General features: G+C 31.5%; 1 protein-coding gene across 5 annotated transcripts in view; it reads left to right on the forward strand.

The window, feature by feature from the left end:
* Positions 1–23,005, forward strand: part of Asph (Aspartyl beta-hydroxylase) — a 134,840-nt gene extending 111,835 nt beyond the window's left edge. For 3 of the 5 annotated variants that reach the window (XM_065514546.1, XM_065514544.1, XM_065514545.1), the window contains 9 exons: positions 37–217; positions 5,651–5,728; positions 6,349–6,468; positions 9,756–10,664; positions 14,301–14,404; positions 15,107–15,347; positions 21,661–21,766; positions 21,838–22,557; positions 22,611–23,005. In XM_065514546.1, coding sequence (XP_065370618.1) covers positions 37–217; positions 5,651–5,728; positions 6,349–6,468; positions 9,756–10,664; positions 14,301–14,404; positions 15,107–15,347; positions 21,661–21,766; positions 21,838–22,557; positions 22,611–22,761 — 2,610 coding nt within the window. In that variant the 3' untranslated portion in view covers positions 22,762–23,005. Of the gene's footprint in view, positions 1–36; positions 218–5,650; positions 5,729–6,348; positions 6,469–9,755; positions 10,665–14,300; positions 14,405–14,482; positions 14,719–15,106; positions 15,348–21,660; positions 21,767–21,832; positions 22,558–22,610 lie in introns of those variants that run through there. The other 2 variants (XM_065514547.1, XM_065514548.1) reach the window with 2 other exon arrangements.
* Positions 23,006–24,863: the final 1,858 nt, after the last annotated feature.

The following is a 24,863-nucleotide window of genomic DNA, read 5'->3' on the forward strand; positions in this document are numbered from 1 at the left end:
ATATTTAAAATAATTTGTTTTTTTCTTTGTTTTAAGGAGGATGATGACGGCACATTCGATTCATTGGAAAAAATGGTCGATAATGATGCTGCCGAAATAGAGTTACTAAAAGAGAAGGCCCGCCAACAGGCAGCCGCTGAGTCTAAAGAAAATGCCGCCTCGGCAGAAAATGATCTTGAAGATGAAGCAGATAATGCTCCCTCATGGGCTTCATCACGTAAGTTTTATAAACTTCTTAATTATTGTGTAAATGTTTGTATATATAGAAATTGTGTACATAAAAATTAACATGAAAAGAATTGTGGGTTAGGGAAATCTTCGAGAGACTTCGGAAAGATTTAAGATAAGAGAAATATACAATTTTGGGAATTTACAAACGGTTGACCTCCGTTTGTAAAAGCAGCGAGAAGAACGTAATCGTGACTTCGGAAACCTGGTAAATGATGACAAGTTGAACAAATGTTTAGTTAATTTGAAGAACTTCAACTTAAGTTCAGGAATTTTTAAGTTTTGGTATCCCTCTAACCCTACAAATAAGGATGATAGATGGCGTAGATAGGTAAGTTTCTGGAGCACCAGAGATGGACAAGATAAAACCAAGTGTTGTAAGCAAAATTCACAACCTCCCAGTAGGCCAGCTGAAGAAAGCACATCAATTCAGCTAAACCTGCAAGACTATTGTTTCCGACGGTATATCTAGCTTGATGCAGATCTTACAGTAATCATAAGGCTTAAAACAGCAGCACTAGAATTGTGGAACGAAACTCCCCTTCCATAATTTCCACTTACAATCCACAAGGACTGTTAAGAGTTGTTAAAGATTTTTAGTTCTCAGTTTTTCTCAAAGTTATGTTAGGATCGACAAGGGCCAATTTCGGGAAAAATATTTTAAAACCCCAATTTTTGTTCAAAAATATATTCGAATTTTTGTTTAGCAGTGGTGAAATGTCACCATTCGTAACATTACTCTCGTAATTCGCGAGATACCTGTAGATAGGTGGGTAAATGTTTGTATTAAATTTCCATGACATTGGTTAGGTTAGTTCTAATTGGTAGCCGCATTGAGTATAGCTCCAAAACATAGATCCCATTATTGTTGTAACAGCATAAAGAATTTGTAAATATTTATTCTGGTGGTTCCGCATGTAGATAGGAATTCAGCTAATTCGTCAGAATGAGTCCATAAATCCTCTGGACGTAAAGAAGTAGGGCTGGTTGGACAGTTAAATATAAGGAGGGTGACATGAGGACCCAGACCACATGCTGGGAAATCCTTCTATTAATTCTTGGAATTCATAGCATCTCTATGATAATCATTCAATGATGTCATATACAAGCTGCGAACAAATGGATCCTGCACATACGTCTGTATGATCTCCTGGTATATACGTAGGTCCTGTCTTACATGCCCCGGGGGATACTCCAATTATGTGATGTGAAGTTTGGATGCCTCCTTCGATGCTATCCGGGAAGGAACTGTTGCGTAAACATGACGTTGAGCTTTTTGACCGGTTGAACCTTAGTCTCCTAGTGAAGATGACATTTTGACAGCTGTGGACATTTCTTCACTGGGTATCACTCAACGAAGGTGACCACACTGGAGCAGCATAGTTCACCACTGACTATCTTAAACTTTGGTGAAAATTTTCAGTTGATAGATAGCATGTACATGAGGAAATGAGGGTTCTCATGCTGACAGAACAGTTCTTCCAGGGGTGTCAACGGAGGAGTTATCCAGTTATAACATCATACAGTTGTAGTCTACCTCAGGTAAAAAATTATTCGCAGGATCCATTGAAGATAGTATACGCTATCTATTCCGCGATAAGTAAGAGAGCTATATTCGGCTGTGCCGAATCTTATATAACCTTCACCAAATTATACTTTAAAATAAAAATGTTAAATATTTAATTTTTTTTCCAGTTGTTTTTTTCGAAATTGTTTTTTTCTAATTTTTTAAATTTTTCTTTCAATATACATATTAGAGTGTCCCTCAGAATTAAATTTTTTGAAATGTTGAAACGGTACCCTCTGAAAACTTTCGTAATGACCTAAAATATCACCAAAAAATTTAAATTTTTTTAATTTTACAAGGGGAAAAATGCATTTTTTCAGTCGAAATGTGTACATAATTGTCGTTCTAATGAGATATAAAATACAAAAATTGGTTTAAAAATGTTAAAGTTATTAAAAAATCGCCAGGCCATTAACAAGTCTCCGGCCACTAGAACAAGAAATGTAGGAACAAAATTAACATATTTTGAGAAATATTAAAACAAAAGTTTATTCTTACTTAAAATATATCCATATTTACTTGTATATGAGTTTTTATCTTCATAGGATACAGTTAACCTATTCGCAGGTATAACAAAAAGACTCCAATTTCAAACTTTTACAAATTTTGTTAAACAAATTTCAGAACTTTTTTAACATTACATGGGGATTTATTTACAACATAATAGGGAATAAAAATGTGGAAAAAGTGTGTCAATATCTCCTATAGTTTTTCCGTAACTGCGATATAAATTTTGCGATTTTCGAGAAAAACTAATTTTTTGGCCATATTTTGGTGAATGAGCCCAATTTCCTTACTGTTATTAATTTTAAGTAAAACCTGTTCATAATATTATAGTCCAGGTAATTTCAAATACAGTCTGAAAGTTTTTCTAAAATCGGAAAACGTTAACCCTTAAATCATGAAGGTCAAAGGTAAAATTTTTCAATATTTGGAAATTCTAATGGAAAGATAGCGAAATGCTATATATTTGAGCATTATGAAAAGTATCATTCGAATAAAGAAAAAGTACCAAAATTTATACCCCTAGAATTCTCACTCACTTAGGACCATATACGCTTAATTTCATGATTCTAAGTCCATTGCTATAGAAAATTAAAAAAGTACCATTATAATAAAGAAAAAGTACCAAAAAGCCCATACTTGTGGTTTTCCACTCACTCTGGTCCATATAAGCTTTATTTCATGTTTCTTGGTTCATTGGTGAAGAAATTACAAAAAGTACCATTCGAATAAAGAAAAAGTACAACAAAAGTTACCCCAGAATTCTCACTCACTTAGGATCATATATGCTTAATTTCATGTTTCTAAGTTCATTGTTATAGAAAATTCAAAAAAGTACTATTAGAATAAAGAAAAAGTGCCAAAAAGTCTACCCCTAGAATTCTCACTCACTTAGGACCATATATGCTTAATTTCATGTTTCTAAGTCCATGGTTATAGAAATTTCAAAAAGTACCATTAGAAGAATAAAAAAGTACCTATAGTTCAGTTCTCAGATTTTGGTACCTAAATATTATTCCATATTCTTAATACTAACTTCACTCAGATACATATCAGCTAACTTTAAAGTCAATAAGTGAAATAATTTAAAATATTAAAAAAGTACCATTGGCAGAAAAGTACCAATTTCCCTTTGCCTCCTTGAACACCCCTCAAGTTTGAAATTTAAAAATATTCCATTTTGCCAAAATTGTTTATGCTACAGACATGTCTCAAACGATTAAAATCTGTGTTAATGTGCCCAAGAAAAAATATGTTTTAAAACAAGTAAGAGAGCTATATTCGGCTGTGCCGAATCTTATATACCCTTCACGAAATTATACTTCAAAATAAAAATTTTAAATTATTTTGAGGTAAACAAAATTTATTTTTTTTGCAGTTTTTTTTAATTTTTTGTAAAAAAAAAATTTTTCGAATTGTTTTTTAAAAATTTTTTCTTTTTAAATTTTTATTTTTTTTTTTAAATTTTTAAAAAAAATTTTTTGTTTTTTAAATTTTTTTAGATATCCATATTGTCTATAGTAATGACATAGTAATCCAGATATAGGTAAAAAAAAGGTAAAAAATCGAGGTTGTCCTGGTTTTTTCCTCATATCTCAGCCATTCCGAAGATAATATCTTATGATATTATCAGGGATCTTCAGAAAATTAATTTCAATAGACGGACATGGCTTAATCGACTCCGCTATCTATAAGGATCCAGAATATATATACCTTATAGGGAAATGAAAAATGTAGAAATTACAAACGGAATGACAAACTTATATATACAATTCTCACGAAGGTGAAGGGTATAAAAAGTACCAAACTGTTTAACCGGATTTGGACCAATATAAATCTTGGCACTCGAGTTCCAAATAACAAACATTTTAGTTAATTTTTATATGAATCCAGGAACCAATGTTAAAAAAATTATCAAAATTGGCGTAATAATTTCAATTAAAATGTATTTTCCCGATTTTATCCTCTTTTTGGTACCTTTTTTATTCCCATTGCGGTGGTAAAATTTTATTCAAATAAATTTCTGTATCGTGGTAGCAGCTCATAATAAAATATTCGTATGTCTATGTCAGATTGTAGAAAAACATATTTTATTAAAAAGTACTAAAAATAAACACAATTTTTGTCCAAAAAGTACCAAACTTATATTTTTTATTTTTTTGATAAGTAAAGAATACGATTTAAATTTTGTTTCTATGTTTACTGGTTTAAAAGATACATAGGGGACAAAAAAGTACCAAAATACAGTTGTTACCCGTTTTCTCCCCTAAAATGTTCGAATTTCGAAAAAGTACGAAACACCTTTCAGCTTATTTTTTAAATGGAGTAACGTGCAATTTTAAGTTTTTTTGTATCTTTATTAGTTTTGAAGATATAAGGTTACCGAATTTACCCGTTTTTACCCTTTTTACCCCCTAAACGTTCGAATTTCAAAAATCCCATCTTATCGGATCGTTTTGGGGAGGGAGGAAGCCACAGTTAAGATTTAATGATTCTAGCTTCACCGTTTGGGCTGTGTGATGATGAATCAGTCAGTCAGTAACGTTACTCGTTTATATACAGTGAGCCTCAAAAGTGAGTAAACACCAAAAATTATTTATTTTTTTAAGATAATGAAAATCCTAAAATCTGTTCATCGATTCAAATTTAAAAGTTTCGGTTTGTTGGACATTGAGTTGAATAATGGTTCTCAAAAAAAAATTAAGTCGGAATATAATGATTTTTATGATCTTAAAAAAAATCACTGGTGTATACTCACTTCTGAGGCTGTGTGTATATAGATTTGTTGAAATTTTAAATTCTGAATTAAGCTTAAATGGGATAAATTAATTAAAAGCTCTGGATATAAGTAAAAAATTATGCAAAATTCTGTACATAGACAATGTACAGATCAAATGAAATGAATTTCAAAGTTCTGGATCGACAATTCGAAAATTTCGCGAAAAATATTTTTTAACCACCTTTTTTAATTTTTTTCGGCAAATAATTCATTAATTTTGACATTCCTGTGTGGTAATTGTAGAACGGTAATTTTAGTAAATATATTTAAATAGAGCAAATTAGCCTAACTCCCTATAGGTGCTGTTTTGATGATAATGAAATATTTCACAGACCTGAACTAATATCATAAACCATTTTACGGTTCTATTTAGCAATAAATTTATTTAAATTATTTATTAATAAATTAGCTCTTAAGCAACAAAACAATCTCCACCTTAATATACTATTTTAATAAGATATTTTTATAATTTAACAAGAAAGTGCAAAACAAAGATATCAATTTAGCAATAATTTATTTTGTTTTAACAAAAAATTAAAAAAAAACTCACCTATTACAAACTATTTTTGCAGTGGCGGTTAAAATTGGCGTTGGTTTGGCTCTAGCCTTAGTAGCACGTCTAGTATTGATTAGGAAAAATCCAATTTCAAGTGAGTTTCCCTAAAAAAAATCAATTCAAAAAGTTGTGTTTTCTATTTTTTTTATTATTACCACATAATACTACCACTACTACTACTAAATACTAGCCAAAAATATGTGTGTCTATTAAAGCTTAAAGCTGTTTAACTCAAAAGCGCCATTGTTAACCTTTAAACGTGTATGCTCGAATTTAAAAATAAAAAATGATTAAAATTCACTTTATAAACGTTTAAATTTAAATAAAATAAATAACTTTTTCTATGTCCGCATGTAAATGTTGTGGATTTTTTTTTTTATAATTTAAATTTGTTTATTTTTAACAAAATTGTTGTTTATTTTTTTTTTAATTTTTCTTCAAAATTTTGCACTTTCTTTCTAATCTATAAACTCTATTGTTTATTAAGTTTTATTTTTTATGAATTTCATTTGTAATTTATTTAAATTATTGTATTATTATTATTGTTTTTAGTTGTTGAATTATTTATAATTTTATGCTCGTACAACGCTAAAAGCCATTATTGTATGTATGCTGGCATTTTACATTTCATTTGTTGTTAACTTATTATTTTTTAATTTTTTTCTCCAAAATTTAATAATTTCATTTTGTATTTAATATTATAAAATTCCGAAGCTGCCCAAGATGAAGCTCCTGCTCCCGAACATTTAATGAAACGTCGTTTAACAATTGCCAGTCCCGATGAGTTCATACCCGAAGATATTGATGTCATTGCTGAACCTTTGCCCGAAGATGGTTAATTTTTTAGACGCCATAATTTCACAATTTTTTTTATGCATATTTGCAAAAAAATAAGAATAATTAAAATGAAGAAAGGAAATTGTGAAATCTGTTGAACTCAAGAGATTATTTTAAAAACCATATAAGGAAAGTACTCTGAAAATGGATTGCAGAAACAGTTCTTAGTAGTTAACTCTAATTTTTTATAATGAAATTTGTATTTATGTTGTAAATAAGGTGCTAAAGATTTTTAGTTCTCTGTTTTTCTCAAAGGCAGGATCGTTAGGATCGACAGGGGCCAATTTCGGGAAAAATATTTTTTAAGCGCAATTTGTTTTCAAAAATATATTAGAATTTTTGTTAAAGCAATGGTGAAATGTCACCATTCATAACATTACTCGCGTAATTCGCGTGATACCTGTAGCGATTTTGGGTAAATTTTTTATTAAATTTTCATGCTATTGGATAGGTTAGTTCTAATTGGTAGCCGCATTAAGTATGGCTCCAATACATAAATCCCGTTATTGTTATTGTTGTAACAGCATAAACAATTTTCAGATATTTAATCTGGTTGTTCCGCATGTAGAGAGGAATTAATCTTCTGGACGTAGCTGGCTGGACAGTTAAATATAAGGCGGGTGTCATGAGGATCCAGATCACATGCTGGGAATTCCTGCTACATCGGAATTGATACCATCTCTATGGATATCGTTCAATGCTGTCATATACGAGCTGCGATCCTAGTATATACGAAGGTCCTGTCTTACATGCCCCTGTGTATACTCCAATTGTGTGATGTCGAAGCTTGGATGACTGCTCCGACGATATCCGGGAAGGAACTGTTGCGTCAATATGAAGTTGTCTTCCTTGACTGGTAGAACCTTAGTCTCCTCTTGGTGTTCGGAATTACTTTGAAGATAATATGTGACGGTCCTTAAGGCTGAATTTTGGCAACTTTGTACTGGGTATCACTCAACGAAGCAGCAGCATAGTTGACCACTGATTTTTGAATTAAACTTTAATGCCAGGTTAGGTTAGTTTTAATATTTAATCTGGGGATTCCGCATGTAGCTCAAGTTCAAGGAATTGTGATAATTCGACAGATTGAGTCCATAAATCCTCTGGACGTAGCGAAGTAGGGCTGGCTGGACTGTTGAATATAAGGCGGGTGTCATGAGAACCCAAATCACATGCTGGGACTTCCTGCTACAGCGGAATTAATAGCATATCTATGAATGACATTCAAAACTGTCATATACGAGCTGCGATCAAATGGATATTGCACAGACATCTGTATGATCTCCTGTTTGACATGCCCCGGAGGAGACTCTAACTGTGTGATGTCGAAGTTTGGAGGACTTCTCCGATGATATTCGGAAAGGAACTGTTGCATGAAGTTGTGTTCCTGGTAGAACCTTACTCTCCTCGTGATGATGGTGTTCAAAGGTACTTTAAAGCAACATTTTGACAGCTGTGGACATTTCTCCACTGGGTATCACTCTACGAAGGGGACTACACTGCAGCAGCATAGTCAACCACTGACTGTCCCATTGTCTTACACCCTTGGGACATGTTTGGACATCTTGGTGAAGCTCCATACCTTGATGTTATGTTTCAAGGGAAATATGGGCCCTGGAGGTGCACGGACCTCATTCCTGTTAAGAATTTAATTCTTTTTAAATTCGCAGCTGACTAGAGTTCTTTATCTAGTGCCATGGGGATCCATTGGACCCAGGGCTTGTCCTGTTGGATCATTGGTGAAGTCACTTCGGTGATCACGTTATGGCATTGGTTTAAAACCCAAAGCGGGAAGAAGATCGTTGGTTTAAAGACTGATATTTGTGCTATTGGCCGGGAGCTTTTGAAGTCAGATATCGGACTGGATTGCCAGACCGAATGTTGCTGCTTTGATAAGGGGTTTGTGCATTGATCTGTACCCTTGCAAGTCACATAATGGTGTTGATAGACGCATTTATTATATCGAGTGTTAAGAGCATCATGAAGTTGGGCCATCATGGCAGGTACCCAAGCAAAACATAGACACAGTGTACAATTGTTATGTGGGTACAAAAGTTTCTTTATCCATACCCCAAGTGCAGCAGGCTAGTGTCTTGCGGACCTTGATCTTATTTCGAAAATTGTGCATGATTGCAGTGGCATGTGCTGAGGAGGTGCTGTGGTTCATTTGTGATACCTTTTGCCATTATTCTTGTCAAATTGTTGATCAAATATTTTACGTCTTAAGTCTTTGAATGCTGTATAGTGAAAGAGAAGATGCTTATTTAGGGTCTAGTGGCCGCAATAAGGTTCTTAGATACAATTTAGGCAGTCTGTCTGGTCTCCATGCGAGTGGACTCTTTCATCCATCATTCCAGAAATCCAAATAAGGGTAACAGCTAAATGTTTCACTTCAGAAACCCCCATTATTCTTGGACCATTTTCGATGTGACACACAAATTCTATTATCGCTTTGATATCAGTAGCTGTATTGATATCCCTGGCCGATATCCCTTCTTATTGAATTTATTCTTCGGCTACTTAATTGTAAGGTAGCCTAAGGGACCGTCTCTAATCCAACTTGTATGAATAGATACCACATTTGAGCTTTTCATGTTATCTTGATAGGTTAGTGAATATTTGTCGAATTTCGTTATCGAATTTCCCTGACCGATTTTCCTTCATATTGAATTTGTTTTTTGGTTACTTTTATAGAAACAATTTCGACCTTAGAAACTCTACTTTAATAGTAAAGTAGCCTAAGGGATCGACACTAATCCAACAGGTAAGAATAGATGCCACATTCTAGCCTTTCATGTGATCTTGATAGGTCAGGGAGAATATCTGTAGACCGACATCCCTTCATATTGAATTAGTTCTTCGGCTTCTTTTATAGCCACAATTTCGACTTGAGAAAGGCTACCTTAATAGCAAGATAACCTAAGGAACCATCTCTAACCCAACTAAACATTTTTAAACATTCTTTTAGTTTTAATTTGAGTTGGAAGGATCTGTTCAATTGCTCTCTTCGAACTATTATTTTGCCTTCAAGAGCTATCCAACTTCTGCGAAATAAATTATATTCTATCTGATTAGACGGGGGTTGTAGTGGATCTAGTTTGAGTTTTATACTTAGGAAATATTTGATTTCCATTTTATGTTGGTGAATGTCTCCTAACTAGTGCGCATAAAATTAACTGTAGCAATCCATTTCGAGTACTTTCCTTATTACAAACCTACGAACTTCTAACATCTAAATATTAAAAGAAAATTAATATAATGTTTCCCCCAACACAAACCTAAAGATTATTCCGAGGAAGAAATTGAAATCGAAGAAGAAATCGAATATATTGAAGAGGATGTTGAAACCATAGGCGAAGAGAATCAAGTTGATGCAGGTGACAATGATTATGCACCCGAAACATTCGAACAACTTAATGCCATGTACAGATCCAAAGATTACAAAGAAAGTGACAATGATTACGAACCCGAAACATTCGAACAACTCAATGCCATGTACAGACCTAAAGATTACAAAGAAGAGACACAACAAAGAAACGAAACAAAGCCAACACAAAACGAAGCATACTCGTATCAATCACCTTATAGCTCATCATTTAACAATAATAAGAATAGGAATAACAATAATAATTCCAAATTGGCCAAAGATGAACTACCAAAGTCTTTCGACAATAGCTATAATAACAATAAACAGCATCAAACCGAAGTTAAACTTGTAGCACCAGTCTTTGAGGCACCACCACCTCCTCCTCTAGTGGAGGCTAAAATCGATATGCAGCCCAAATATTCACCAACCAAAGAGGTTGCCATAAAACCCGAGACTTCCGCCCAATCCTTGAAAAAGGATGTCACTTATGACATGGACTATGAAAAGGTGGAAAAAGAAAAACCACAACCTCAAGTTGAACATAAGAAGGAAATAACGCATGATATGGATTATCAGCCGGATGCTGATGAAATCGATTACGACGAAGATGATATCTATGATGATGATGAGGCACAAGACGATGATTCCGAAGATTTAGATGATGATGATCTATTAGATGATGACGATGATTCGGAGGAGGGAGATGATGAAGAGGTTTCCGATGTGGATGATACCGAATTAATGAATAGACTTGAAGCCAAATATGGCAAATTGCCGGCCAAAGAATATGAAAGCGATGAAGACCCAGATGATCCCACTTGGACACGTAATTACTAAACCAAAAACAAAAATCAGCCCCATCCCTTTCATGTTGTATTTACTTTTCGTTCCAAACATTTATTTAAAATACATACAAACACTGTGTACTGTATTCAAAACATCACGATTCATGTCTAATTGGCCAAGGAGAAGAGAACTGTATGAAATTTTAAACTCATACTTGTAGAAACCTCATTTACTTTGTAGTATAGATTTTTAAGTTAAATAGAGTAAGTTTTATTTATAGAACTTAAATGTTATGTATTCATTATAAATGTAAGGTGGAGATTTTTATTTGTTATAATAATTTATGGCAACCCAAGAAAGTCTTGAACTGAATGCAGAGAGCGGATACAACCATAGATCGGAAACTCTCCTGTCAAAGACCTAACTAAGTTGTCAAAAACTTATTAGTAAAAATAACTATATTTTTATTATTTAGTTTTTTCCAAAAACATTCTCATCACTTAGGTTTTTGAAAACTGTGTTATATATTATATGTTTGATATTATAACAGTACTTTCTATAGAAATTACTGTTATACTGAAGAGTTTTTGTAGATAATACTATTATACTGAATAAGTTCTATAGAAACTACTGCTATACTGAATATTTTCTATTGAAACTATTTCTGAAGATTTTCTATAGAAAATACTAATGATTTGCAAATAAAAAATACTGTTATACTGAAGATTTTCTATAAAAACTACAACTATAATGAAGGTTTTCTATAGAAAATATTTTTATACCCTCTACCATGAGTGGCAAGGGTATATATAAGTTTGCCATTCCGTTTGTAATTTCTACATTTTTCATTTGCGACCCCACAAAGTATATGTATATATTCTGAATCGTTATATATAGCGAAGTCCATATCGAGCCCTTAGCGCCAAATTATCGTAAGCGACAAAACACAAATTTTACAGGAGAAGGTTTTTTTTTGATTATTTTGAAATTTATACATTGAATTAAAAATGTTATGATGCGATATAATATAATTTCGTTCAAGCTATTTGTCTATTTTTCAAAAACATTTATAACTTTTGACAATTAAAAATTCATGGAATACTTTATAGAAAAATATGACAAAAAATGATTTTAATTGAATTTTTGCATAGATAAAAATTTTTCGAATTGAAATTAAATAAAAATAAAAACGAATTTTGAAATTTATTATCAGCAATCCCGCAATTCCCAAAAAAGTGTCGAAAAATTCCAAAAATGGTAATTTTTAGTTTTTTGGCTATAATATACATACCAGGGTCGGGACCCTTTACAAAATAATTAGAAACATATTGAACCACCTATAAGCGGTTATTATATTTTGATATCGGATACGCGATTTGAGATTATTTGCCCCAAAATTTTATTTTATCATAAAAAATAGGTGTTTTTTGAAAAGACCTGGTCCCCTCAGTAACAACAATTTTGAAATTTATTTTCATTGAAAATATTTTATGAGAACTTAGCTTTCAGAAAGTAGAAATTCCTTATACATCGTCTTAGAAATTTTTTGCGATAACTCAAAAAGAAAAAAATTTCTTTTTTCCCAAAAAATTAGCGAAAAATCGCCCTTTTAAAATGTTTTAAATTCAAATGCATATAACTTTAAGCAGTTCTTTTTCCATTTGACACATACATGTGTTGTTAGTCCAATAAAGGAAAACTGAAGAAAATCGGGAAATATTTGGATACGTTGTTATCAAAAAACTGGAGTAGGGTGGGTAAAAATGTAGAAAATTTAATTTTCAAATGCGAATATCTCCTAAGTTATAATAGATAATTGATAGCTACGACGAGGTTTTTTGTAGTGCTCGATGGGAAGATTCTATATGTATAATTGTTTTGAAATCGGAACTCAAACCAAGATATAATATCGTTTTAAAAATGTAACATACCCGAGGTGTCCTACTTTGAGGGCCCTTGGTCACGGCCGTGGTGGGTCCATGAGCTCCTCGTTCAAAACTTAAACTCGACAACACTTCTTCTTTGCGCATGTGAAATTTCATTCAAACCAATCTAACCATTTAGAAGTTACAGATTTATTTCCCTCTTTTTTTTCTATACCACTGTGTGTCGCTTACGATAAAATTTGTTTACTGTAAAATATAAACATTGACTTACGATAAAATCTTACCCCCTATATTTTTGATGTTATTAACAATTTTGATATTCTGAGAACGCTAAAATATCAGTCGGTCCATAAAATTTTAATTTCTGCAATAAAACAAAAATTTTAAAAAATGTCGCTTACGATAATTTGGCGCTAAGGGCTCGATATGTATGTTGAAATTAACTTTACGTATAACCCAAATAACTTACAAACATGACTGATACATCAATATATCGGGTATTCTCTCGGCTAGGTTGCTATATAATCGAGAAAATCGGTCCACAAATTAGAAAAAACCGGGACAACTTTGATTTTTGGCCAATTTTTGGTCTATATCTGGATTACTAAGACATTAATATAGACAATATGGGTATCTAATGATAGATATTTCAAAGTAAATTGCAACTTTATATATAAGGCTATAGCAATTTGGACCTAGAATGGGTCAAAATCGGTAAAATATTTTTTAACCAGAATTTTTTTTTAACAAAAAATTTTTTTGGTCATTAATTTGAAATTTTTTTTTTATAAAAAATTTGGAAAAAAATTAAAAAAAAAACAATTTCAAAATTTTTTTATTTATTTTAAATTTTGAAGAACAATTTTTTTTATATGACCTTTTTCCATCTTTCTGGCAACATATGGATTTCGCGCCAAAAGAACTGCTTATCTTTTAAGGCCAAGAACGAATCAAGCCCATTTCGGATACTCTGTTCTGAAGTCAAGCGTATATTCTGGACGCTTTTTGGCCAATAATCGCCAGGTCTGGATCTTTTTGGTCCCACCAAATACAGCTTTTTATTTGGCTTTTTTGTCGATTTGACTTTACATACGATCTCTTACACTACGATCCATTTGGTGCAAAAATGATTTTCTTTTATAGCTTTGAAGCAGCATTTCAGACATGCAAAATCATAAGATACGCCATTTTAAGTCATACACCCAATATAAACTTGTTGTTAATCAATAGATCATTTTAAACAAATCCGGAAACATTTGGCTCCGTCTTCTATCAATAACTCTGTGCTAGTTTAAAAACTGTCAAGCGGGCATCCTGAGGGTTAAACTAATTCGGGTACGCTGAATTCAATGTTTGGCTTGAATGCCAAATTTCAGACCATTCGGGCTACGAGATCTGGTTCATAATTCATTTGAAAATTTTGCCAAAAAAAAAAAATACGAACAAGCATCGCTAGTTAAATAAAAGCAAGTGTTTAAATATTTTGAGACTCCACAGCGCTTTTCTTAAGAGGTTAGTGAGGTTCATAGTTGGTTAAGAGAAAAATAATTAATTTGTTTTTGAAAATTGAATTAAGAATTAATTCTTTCGAACTTTTGTGTGAAAGTCATTAAGAAATTAATAACTCTCTTAGCCAAGTCTACAACCTATACCAAATCAGTTGGCTTAGTGATCTTGGGTTGTCATTGTTGTTATTTTTATGTACACTTTTCGCTACAAAAACTATATTTGCAAACATTTTCAATTAAAAGATTTCTCTCGATTAAAATATGTAAATTTGTTATTAACAGAAATAAAACCCAAAACCGGTGGTGGTCCACAATCATTGGAAGATGATGATCTTGATTTATTTGAAGCAGAATTACGAAGTGCCAATGATGAAATGATGAGAGAGGTAAATTGATTTAAATTGATGTTGATTTTTTTTATCGAAATTTAATCTTATTATTTTATTTATTCTTTTTCTTATCAGTTTAACTATCATTAGATTAAATCCTTCCTCTACTTAATTATTTTCTGTTTAAATTAAACCTATTTGCATTAGCTTTAAACTTTCATTTTACTTACTACGTTTTTATTTTTGTATAGTTTTTAAGATTCTCATTCGATAACAAATTTTTTTATAAGGAAATTAAAAAAAAACAATGAAAAATATTCAACCATAAAAAATACACACACAGATTTGTGATGATTTAATTTATAAATTAAGCCATTTTATTTTGTTCGCTGTGTTGCATTTTTGTTTTCGCTATTCGAAATTAACTTGAGATTTGTGAAATTCCCTACCCCAAATATTATTCAAAACACCCACTTTAATTTGAGTATGTTTTGGACAGGATTTCATTTCACAAATGTTGACTTAATTTCTAAAAATCTTTTTTCTTCTGCTATATTAAGTACTATTACTAATCCGTATGCATTTTAGTTTATTTTTATTATAATTTTTTTATTTGCTTTTAATATGAACTTGCTTTCATTTATTTATTTTATTTTTTTTGGTTATGAACTGCTGTTATGTGCTTTGTCTTGATCCCTATCATTTACTGCGCTTTTGACCATCCTTCTTCCATCCTAATTTCCCTTTCCTCATCTAAAGTATTATGACGATGCTTTAAGTTCCTTTGATCGACTAATACAAAAATATCCCAATGAACCTCAAACGTATTTGGGTAAAGCTCAGACTCTGGACCAGTATTCCGAGCAACTTAACAACAATCGTATGCTAATGAAAGCCATTGAAATGTATAAAAAATATTTGAAATTCAATGTAAAAGAAGATCAACTGCTTGAATATCGATCGGCTGCTGAGCGTTGTTTGCAAAAAATGAGATTTTTGGGTAAGTTTTAATATTAATGGAGAATTTACTCTTATATATAAGTAGTACGTTGAATAGATTAGATTATACTTGATGAAAGTGTGGCAGGCAATTGCTGTAATAGATTTAGATATATAAAGACAACTTAAAATATAATAAAATTGAATTAAACGAATACCATTGACTTTACGCGGCCCTACAGAAAATAATCGTAAGATGTCAAATCGCACGACCTTGCAGGCCAATTGAGAGGTCCATTTCTCAAAACTAAGTTATCGCCATCCTGTGGAAACCACATCTCGACCGGATCAATGTCATCCATATTTTCAAACAAAAATCATTGATCATGGTGCGATAACAATCTCCATTGACCGTAAGGCGAGCTCTGGCTAACTTTTTGAAGAAATAAGGTACAATGATGCCACTAGCGTGTAAACCACACCAAACCTGATTATACTGTTACTTTGTAACCTTTTAAAAACGTTGGTTTATTTCCTTTAAATAAACCGGATACTTTTGATTGCAAATAAAAGCTGTTTAGTAGTTTGAAAATATTCACTTGAAAATACAGCACACTTTAAGGCACTCAGTTGATGTTTATTCGAAAAGCGTCTCTGATAAACTAACTAACGACTGCAACCTGTGCCACTATTTATAACACTGCCATCTGCACTCTAGATTTCTCTTGAACTGTCTAGAGGTTTCTAATACATACGCCATCTGTGGTGTACTTTCTACAATGTTCTTTAACTGAATATTCGAATTCGAATATACGGTCGTAGCAAACAGCGTTGCCAACTTACGATCAATGGTCAACTGAAAGCTTTTATTCAATGTTAATAATGCCCACAGATATGTTACAGTTTGCTATTACAGCACTGCTATTTGAAATCAGCCGTTAAAATCGTTATATTTGAATTCAAGTACAATTTCGTAACAATACTGATTATAAATGTCAAAAAGTGAGGGTAGTATGACAGTTCGTTTGACTTTTCGTAAACTCTATGGGGCTTGATTATATAAATAAAATTGGAACTTATAATATTATGGGACAATATTATTCTAATATAGAAGTAGTCTTTTAACACAAATAAACCTAATGCTTGGACCCCAATGATCTGCTCTCTCTCCTGTCTCCACTCCTAGAAGTAGTCTTAACATGGAATAGTTTTATGAAAATTCGAACGAAAATATACTAGACTTTGATCAATTTCTACTGGTCTGTCTTTAAATGTGGAAGGAACAGTATAGAATCGAAGTATAACTTAATCAAAATGAATTTGAAGAATACTAAACTTTACTTTCATCAAATTATTCATATATTGAAGTAGTCTTAATTTGGAATAGTTTTGGGAAAATAGCACAAATTCGTACCAGAAAATACTAGACTGGGAGTAGTTTAGAATATAGTAAACAAAATATTGAAATGAACAACATTTATTGAAAATAACATTGTTTAGGAGAGTATACAGAAGGAGCATAAGGATGGAAAATCTTGGAAAGTGAGAAAAGATCGGAAAAATAGGGATTACATTAATTTTATTAGTTTATAACCCAGGAACAAATTTATTAGTTCCACAACTACATCTAGAACGTATGGTTATTTATAGTTTGGTTTTGAAACCAATGATCTAAAGATTGAAATAATTAATTCTTAATTCAATTTTCAAAATCAAATTAAATATATTTTCTGAACAATTCCATTAATTTGTTGTCTTAATTCCTTAGTACTCTGAATTCAATCCCTTAATAATTCTTTCTTTATAAAATTAATTCGTTATTGAATCATTGAAGTTTTTTTTTAATGCGAATCAATTACTAAATAGATTTATAAAATGTTTTGAATGATTAAATTTTTAAGTTTTCTATTTATGACCAATGATGTTGACAATTTTAGTTTTTAAGATTCCAATCTTACGGGCTATTTATGGTCAATCATTTGTTACCAAATGTATAAATAAAAATCAAAGTATTTTAAGTTTTTATTATTATTTTCCCAACGTTTCGTTTGTTTGTTTCAAACTTCTTCAGGGGTTTTTTCTTTTATTGTTGAATTCTATCGACAAAAACATATAAATATTTTATTATAATTCATTGAAAACTTTAGATATCACAGTTTAACTTACGAAATTCTATTGTTACATTGCAATGCATTGTCAATTAACTTATTATTTCTTCAATTCAAATCTTTTACAAATAGGCTGGTAATTTTTTTTTTCAATTCATTTCGTAAATGATTAAAAGCAAATTGAATAAAGATAAAATATTTTAATTCAATTTATATTAGATTTTAATTACCAAAAACTTTAATCATTCAAAGATTGAATGAATTCCGTTTGAATTAATTCAATTATGAATGAATTCAAAGATGAATAAATTCTATTTAAATAAAAGCCTGAATGGTGCTACATAATTAGATTTTGGGAATGGATTTATGTAATGAATAACTGATTTTTTTTAATTTCGAATTAAGATTTTAGTAAATCAAGCTCCAAGTTAATTAGTTCAAAGCTCTGTTCAGAACTCTGTTCTCTATTTCAATTATAAACTTGAAATAAGAAGACTTATATTTATCAAAAAAGGCTTTATAACCGATTTTCATCCTATGTTTCTTGGCCGCAGTCATTCTCCAGCCATCCAGTTATTCTACAGAAGGTGTGAATGTTACTCAAATCACCCCTAGATAAATAAATTTTGCCAATAAATATTTGTTGACCACAGAATAAATCCCCAAATACCGGATAGTGACATAGAAGTGGTTTCTTCTTCCTCGACGTTACAGCTTTTATAAAAGTTCTTGTAATGAATGAAAATTAGGCGAGATTTTGTTTGGTCACCTTCTCGGGGTTCTCTCATCTTTGGCAATGAGACGAAGTTTGTAGGAAACTAGTTGTTTTCCCCTAAAGATACGAACGACTGTATCGTTTAAATTTATGCTGGTTTCAGCCACAGAGTATGAAAGAGGTATCACGAGACAGGAAATAATCTAGTTTTATATTGCTCTCTTTCTTTCAGAACTGACTTTTTATACCCTTCACCTTCGTAAGAAGGGTATATATAAGTTTGTAATTCCGTTTATAATTTCCACTATATAATTTTCCGACCATATAAAGTATATATATTCTGGATCCTTATATATAGCGGAGTCGATTAAGCCATGTCCGTCTGTCTATTTGTTGAAGTCAACTTTCCGAAGCCCCAAATAACTAACATACACGATTCATACATCAATATCTCCGGAATTCTTCCGGCTCGGGACAACCTCGATTTTTGATCTACATATATCTGGATTACTAAGTCATTAATATAGACAATATGGATATCTAATGATAGATACTTCAAAACCTTTGCAACGACGTTTATAAGACCATAGTAAGTTGGACCAACAATGGGTCAAAATAGAAAAAATAAGTTTTAAGCCGAATTTTTTTCGCTAAATATTAAAAAAAATTTAAAAAACAATTTTTTAAAATATAAAAAAACAATTCGAAAATTAAAAAAAAAAATAATTTTGTTATCTGAAAATATTTAAAATTTTTATTTTGAAGTATAATTTGGTGAAGGGTATATAAGATTCGGCAATATATTTGCTATCTCTTTCTTAAAGAGAGCTGCCCTCACATCTGATTTGGCTTCTTTGAAACGTCAAAATTGACACCCTGGTTATACTCTGTGCTTCTGCGTTCGCAAGCACATCAGCTCTGTAATTTCCATTCCAATGTCCCCGTGTTCAGGAACCCATACATAACGACGAATGTCTCGATATCTGCTCTAGGGATTATCAATTCTACTATAACAAATCTACATCTTCAAATCCCTGATTCTGATTCAGAAACACGACAGGAAAACAATTTTAATAGTTTTGTATGAAAATCACTCAGTTTTCAAAAAATTTTTCAGTGTTTTTCATACAAACATTTTAAAATTATTTTCCGGTGGTGTTTCTGAATCAGAATCAGGGATTTGAAGATGTTGGTTTGTTATAGTAGAATTGATAATCTCTAGAGCAATCAGAAATTTAAAGTTGGACTAAAATAAAAAAAGATAGGGCTATAGTGATTTTGTAATTCCGTTTGTAACATATCGAAATATTAGTCGTGGAACCAAAAAGCAATATCGGTCCATCATTTCACCTAGCCCCCATATAAATTCCCCAAAGGGTCCATAAAGCACCCCACTTACGAATATAACTTACTGTTTTTGAACTAAATTTAGATTAATGCATGTAAAGAAGATATTTGTGAAAGACCTGATATATTTGGATATACTAAATATATTTAGCTCAAACTAAACTCGGAGAGGAATGGAGTTTGATTAGAGTTTATTTAGAATCATGATATGAAACGTCAACATTTTTTTACACTCCATGTAACTGGAGTTGAATTTGAACAAATTTTCAAAATAAAAAAGGATTGCAAACCAAAATTGGAATCGGCATTACTTGACTCCACATAGGCCTCTTCATGGGAATTGTTAATTACAACCAAGTCACATAACTAGTTTCGTATCAGTTTCTTTCTTCATAGGATGATTTTGAGTAGAATGATATAAAATTTGTAGACTAGACTTAAACGTTTCTAGGCTTGAGTTGGAGAAGCTTTTAATGTCCAAAATCTATTTAACTTGAAGCAATTCGATATGAATTTGAATCAGATTTCAAACATACTGGACATGAAATACTACAATTAATGAAGTTGTATTCTAAAGGAGTTTGATTTTAGATTTGATAATACTAAAAGTAGCCAATTTTGAATGAAAATTATGACAAAAGCAAATTGGAAGTTAAGTGAAAACCTGGGTTAAAAATAGAGTATAAGGGAGAATCCATATCAAAACGGACAGAAAACTGGTATTTTCGGATTTGACATCTTCGATTTTAATGAAATTTACCACACATATTACGGTTCCAAAGAGTTCCTTAAATGAATGACTATTTCATCGGAAGCCCTTTCCATTTCAAAAATATCGAGATTTGAAAATTGAAAAATTAGTTAAAATTATATACAACTACTCAAAGCCCAACACAGTTTTTGATTCCATTTTAAATGCAAAGATATTGTCCTTAAAATGATGTGAATAAAATAGTTTACTTCCAAAAGGTTAAAGGTCAATATTCGGAGTATATATTTCAATGTAAAAAAAAACAAGTAAGGAAGTATGGTCGGTCAAGCCCGACCATATAATACCCTACACTAAGTAAAATAGCAAAAACATTTTTCTTTTAAAATTTCAATAATTTATTTTTTTGAGTGATTTTCGGAAGTGGGCCTTATATGGGGGCTATGACCAATTATTGACCGAAAATTAGGTCGTGTGATTTATGTCTATATTAAAGTTAACTATGTTGAATTTTGTGTGTATACCAACATTTTTAAGCGATTTATGCACGTTAAAGTGATTTTCGGAATCGGGTCTATATGGGAGCTATGACTAATTATGGACCGAACGTAACAAAATTTGGTGACATGAATTTTGTGTATATAAAACTTATTTGGAGCGGAATTTGTGGAGATACATATATAAATTAAACATTTATGACCGATAAAGTCCAATATCGGAGGGACATTTGTATGGGGGCTAGGTGAAATAATGGACCGATTTCAGCCAGTTTCAATAGGCTTGGTCCATGAGCCGAAAAAATAATATGTATCAAATTTCATCGAAATATCTTCAAAATTGCGACCTGTACTCTGCGCACAAGGTTTACATGGACAGCCAGCCAGCCGACCAGACGGACGGACGGACATCGTTTAATCGACTCAGAAATTGATTCTAAGTCGATCGGTATACTTTAAGGTGGGTGTTAGGTGGTGCTTAAATTTTTATATGAAAAAATGTATTTTTAATAACGTTTTTCTTTATAACTCCTGAACTAATCGAGTCTCCATCGAAATGTTTTTTCACGAATATAGTAAAGAGTTTAGGTGTCCTCATGATGTTTGATATTTTTTGCATTAAAATATATTGACCTTTAACCTTTTGGAAGTAAACTATTTTATTTATACCATTTTAAGGACAATATCTTTGACTTTAAAATGGAGTCAAAAATTATGCTGGTCTTTGAATAGTTTCAAAGTTATGAGCAATTATGTATGTTAGACATTAAAATCGGAGATGGTAAATCCGACTGCTGTCCGCTTTCACATGGATCCTCCCATAATTGAAACATAAATCAAAAATATAGGAAATTTGAAAATGAAAATGATAGGATTTGAGTTTTAGTTAATTTTGAGAAGTATTCTCTGCAATAGGTATTATTTATAATAAATTGAATAACTTCTCGATATACTATATCAGCTAAAACTTTAACTATTTTTCTGCTTAATTTTTCCAGATCAATACGAACAATGTTTACCCATACATCAACTACTTATCGAGAAATTTCCCCACATACCTTCCATAAGAAACGATTTGGTAATCACCTACATAATGATAAACCGGTAAATATGTTTAATGAATATTATTTGTGATTATATTAAAAAAACTTGATACTAAAACTCATATAGTTTAGTCTCTTAGATGCCAAGCAGGTACTGCAAGAAATTCTTGAAATTTGGCCACAAGATGGTTTTGCTTTGGTACACTATGGTTTCTTATTGAAATATTTGTATCAGGATTATCACAATGCTTCGATATATCTAAGACAAGGAATCGACAGTAAAGCCGAGGGAACACAAGATGGCCGTTTCTATTTTCTGTTGGGCGAATCTTTGCAGAGATTGGGCAGACAAAATGAAGCTGTGGAAATATTTCGTAGAGGTGCCAATTTGAAATTATATCCCAGTGCTTATCAAAGATCCCTACATAATGAACCGAACCTGAAGGCCCAACCATTTTGGACCATGGCAGAAACGACCTATGAAAGGCATTTGAAAAAATTACAAGATCATTGGTTTGAGATAAAAACTGAAGGTTTAAGTGCTCTTAGAACAGCAGGTCATTTTCTGGACGAGTCGGAGAATCTTAGGGATAAAGGTGAATGGAAACAATTGGAATTGTATTTTCGTGGAAAACAAAATCGAGCAAATTGTCTAAAGACGCCCATCACTTGCAGTTTAATAGAGGAATTTCCAGCTGCTCGAGACTGCCGTCGTGGACAAATTAAGTTCAGTGTTATACACACTGGTACACATGTTTGGCCTCACTGTGGACCCACCAACTGTAGGCTAAGAGCTCATTTGGGTTTGGTGGTGCCGAGTGGCACGCGTATCAGAGTAGCCAAGGAAGAGCGGTAAATATATACTTAGGATTCTTATAAATTTATATTATTTTATATTCTTTTAGTTCTTGGCAAGTTGGAAAATTCTTAATATTCGACGACAGTTTTGAACACGAAGTTTGGCATGAGGGTCGTGGTTTACGTTTAGTACTTATTGTTGATATGTGGCATCCTGAACTTTCAGAATATCAACGCCGTTCTTTATTCGCCATTTAGAGTCATATTTAATATGCAGTTTATTAATTTAATATTATTTTATTTTATTTAATTTTTATTAATTTTTATATGAAGATAAAAAATGTTTGTATCTCAAAATATGCTTGTAATTGTTGTTCTATTTAAAAGAGCAAAACAAAAAAAACATTGTTAAAATATTATATTGTATGTAATTTAATTATAATTATTGCAAATAGCTTTAGTTTCATATTCAAATAAATCAAAGAAAGACATTTCATTAAAATGTGTTGTGTGTGATCTTCTTATATATATGGGGGATTTCACGTCAAGTGAACCAACTTTTAAAATCGATGTCTTCCGATCGGGATGAAATTTACAAGAATAGACCTATTGGATAGTAATTCAGACACAATTTTTCAACAAGATCGGTCCAGAACTCTCTGAGTTAGAGGGGGTCAAAATTTGACATTTTGGCCAAACATGTGATTTTTCTCATCCATGTAACTTATTACCTATTGTTCTTAGCAAAATGTGTTCCAAATAGTTTAGATAGCTATTGCTTCAATCTTTCGATAAAAATTTTTAATATTTTTTTCCGAAATCAAAAACTTTTTTAACTTTTTTTTTCAAAATGGACCCTTTTTATTTTTTTTTGCTGAAAAGAAAGCTTGGATATTTTCCTTTCAGACCTATTTGGTGGCTTAGTGGGATGCGAGTGGGATATCTTTCAAAATAAATGTTTTGTAACTCAAAATAAATGTTTTGTAACTCAAAACATGCAATTTTTCACTTTTTTTTCAAAATCGAAGTTTTTTTTTTCCAAAATGTGACCTTTTTTTAAATTTTTTTTTTTGCTCAAAAGAAAGCTTGTGTCTAGTCCTTTAAGATCTATTTGGTCGCTTAGTGGGATGCGAGTGGGATATATAGCAAAATAAATGTTTTGTAACTCAAGATATACATTTTTTTATTTTTTTTCGGCAAAATCTAACTTTTTTCAAAAGGGACCCTTTTTTTAAATTTTTTTTTTGCTCAAAAGAAAGCTTAGGTCTATTCCTTTAAGAGCTTTTTGGTCTCGTAGTGGTATATATAAAAGAGTAACGTTACATACTGACTAACTGATTCATCATCGCACAGCCAAAACGACTGAATCATGAAATTTTAACTGTGGGTTCCTCCCTCCCCAAAACGATCCACTAAAAGGGGGGTCAGACGGCATGTATTGCTTGTGTTTTGTGCCATGTATTGGGACATTTTTCCATATGTAAACATGTACATACCGTGTGATCCATATGAAACTTTGTGTATGTAAAATACATGTGTATTACTCGTGACATTTTTTGCAATTAGAGCATGTTCTATTTTCGTGTGTATAACAGTGTTGTATTTTGAAATACAACACTGTGTGAGTGCAAAATAAAAAAACAAAACAAAAAATAGTAAAGAAAAATCATAACAAAATAAATTTCATTGCATTAAATATATGTATTGTGATTTTAAAATGTTTTAAATAAATATTATTGTTAAAAACAACAAACATATAAACTAATAGAGGTTATGTCACATGCAATTACATATGTACGTTTGAACGTGGAAATTATGAATCGTATGTATAACGTGAATTTTGCCATACATATGGAATTCCATATGTATCGAATACATGTCCCAATACACAAGCAATACATGCCGTCTGACCCCCCTATAAGAAGGGATTTTTTTAAATTCGAATGTTTAGGGGGTAAAAAGGGTAAATTCGGTAACCTTATAACTTCAAAACTAATAAATATACAAAAAAAAACTTAAAATTGCATGTTACTCCATTTAAAAAATAAGTTGACAGGTGTTTCGTACTTTTTCGAAATTCGAACCTTTTAGGGGAGAAAACGGGTAAAAACTGCATTTTGGTACTTTTTTTGGCACCCAATAAACATAGAAACAAAATTTAAATCATATTCTTCACTTATCAAAAAATATAAGTTTGGTACTTTTTAGAAATTCGAACCCTTAAGGGATAAAAATTGTGTTTATTTTTGGTACTTTTTCATAAAATATGTTTTTCTATAATTTGACATAGACATACGAATATTTTGTTATGAGCTCCCACAACGATTTTATTTGAATAAAATTTTTCCACCGCAATGGGG

This window comes from Calliphora vicina, chromosome 5 (genome assembly GCF_958450345.1).
Source record: "Calliphora vicina chromosome 5, idCalVici1.1, whole genome shotgun sequence".
In the NCBI taxonomy this organism is placed as follows: Eukaryota; Metazoa; Arthropoda; class Insecta; order Diptera; family Calliphoridae; genus Calliphora; species Calliphora vicina.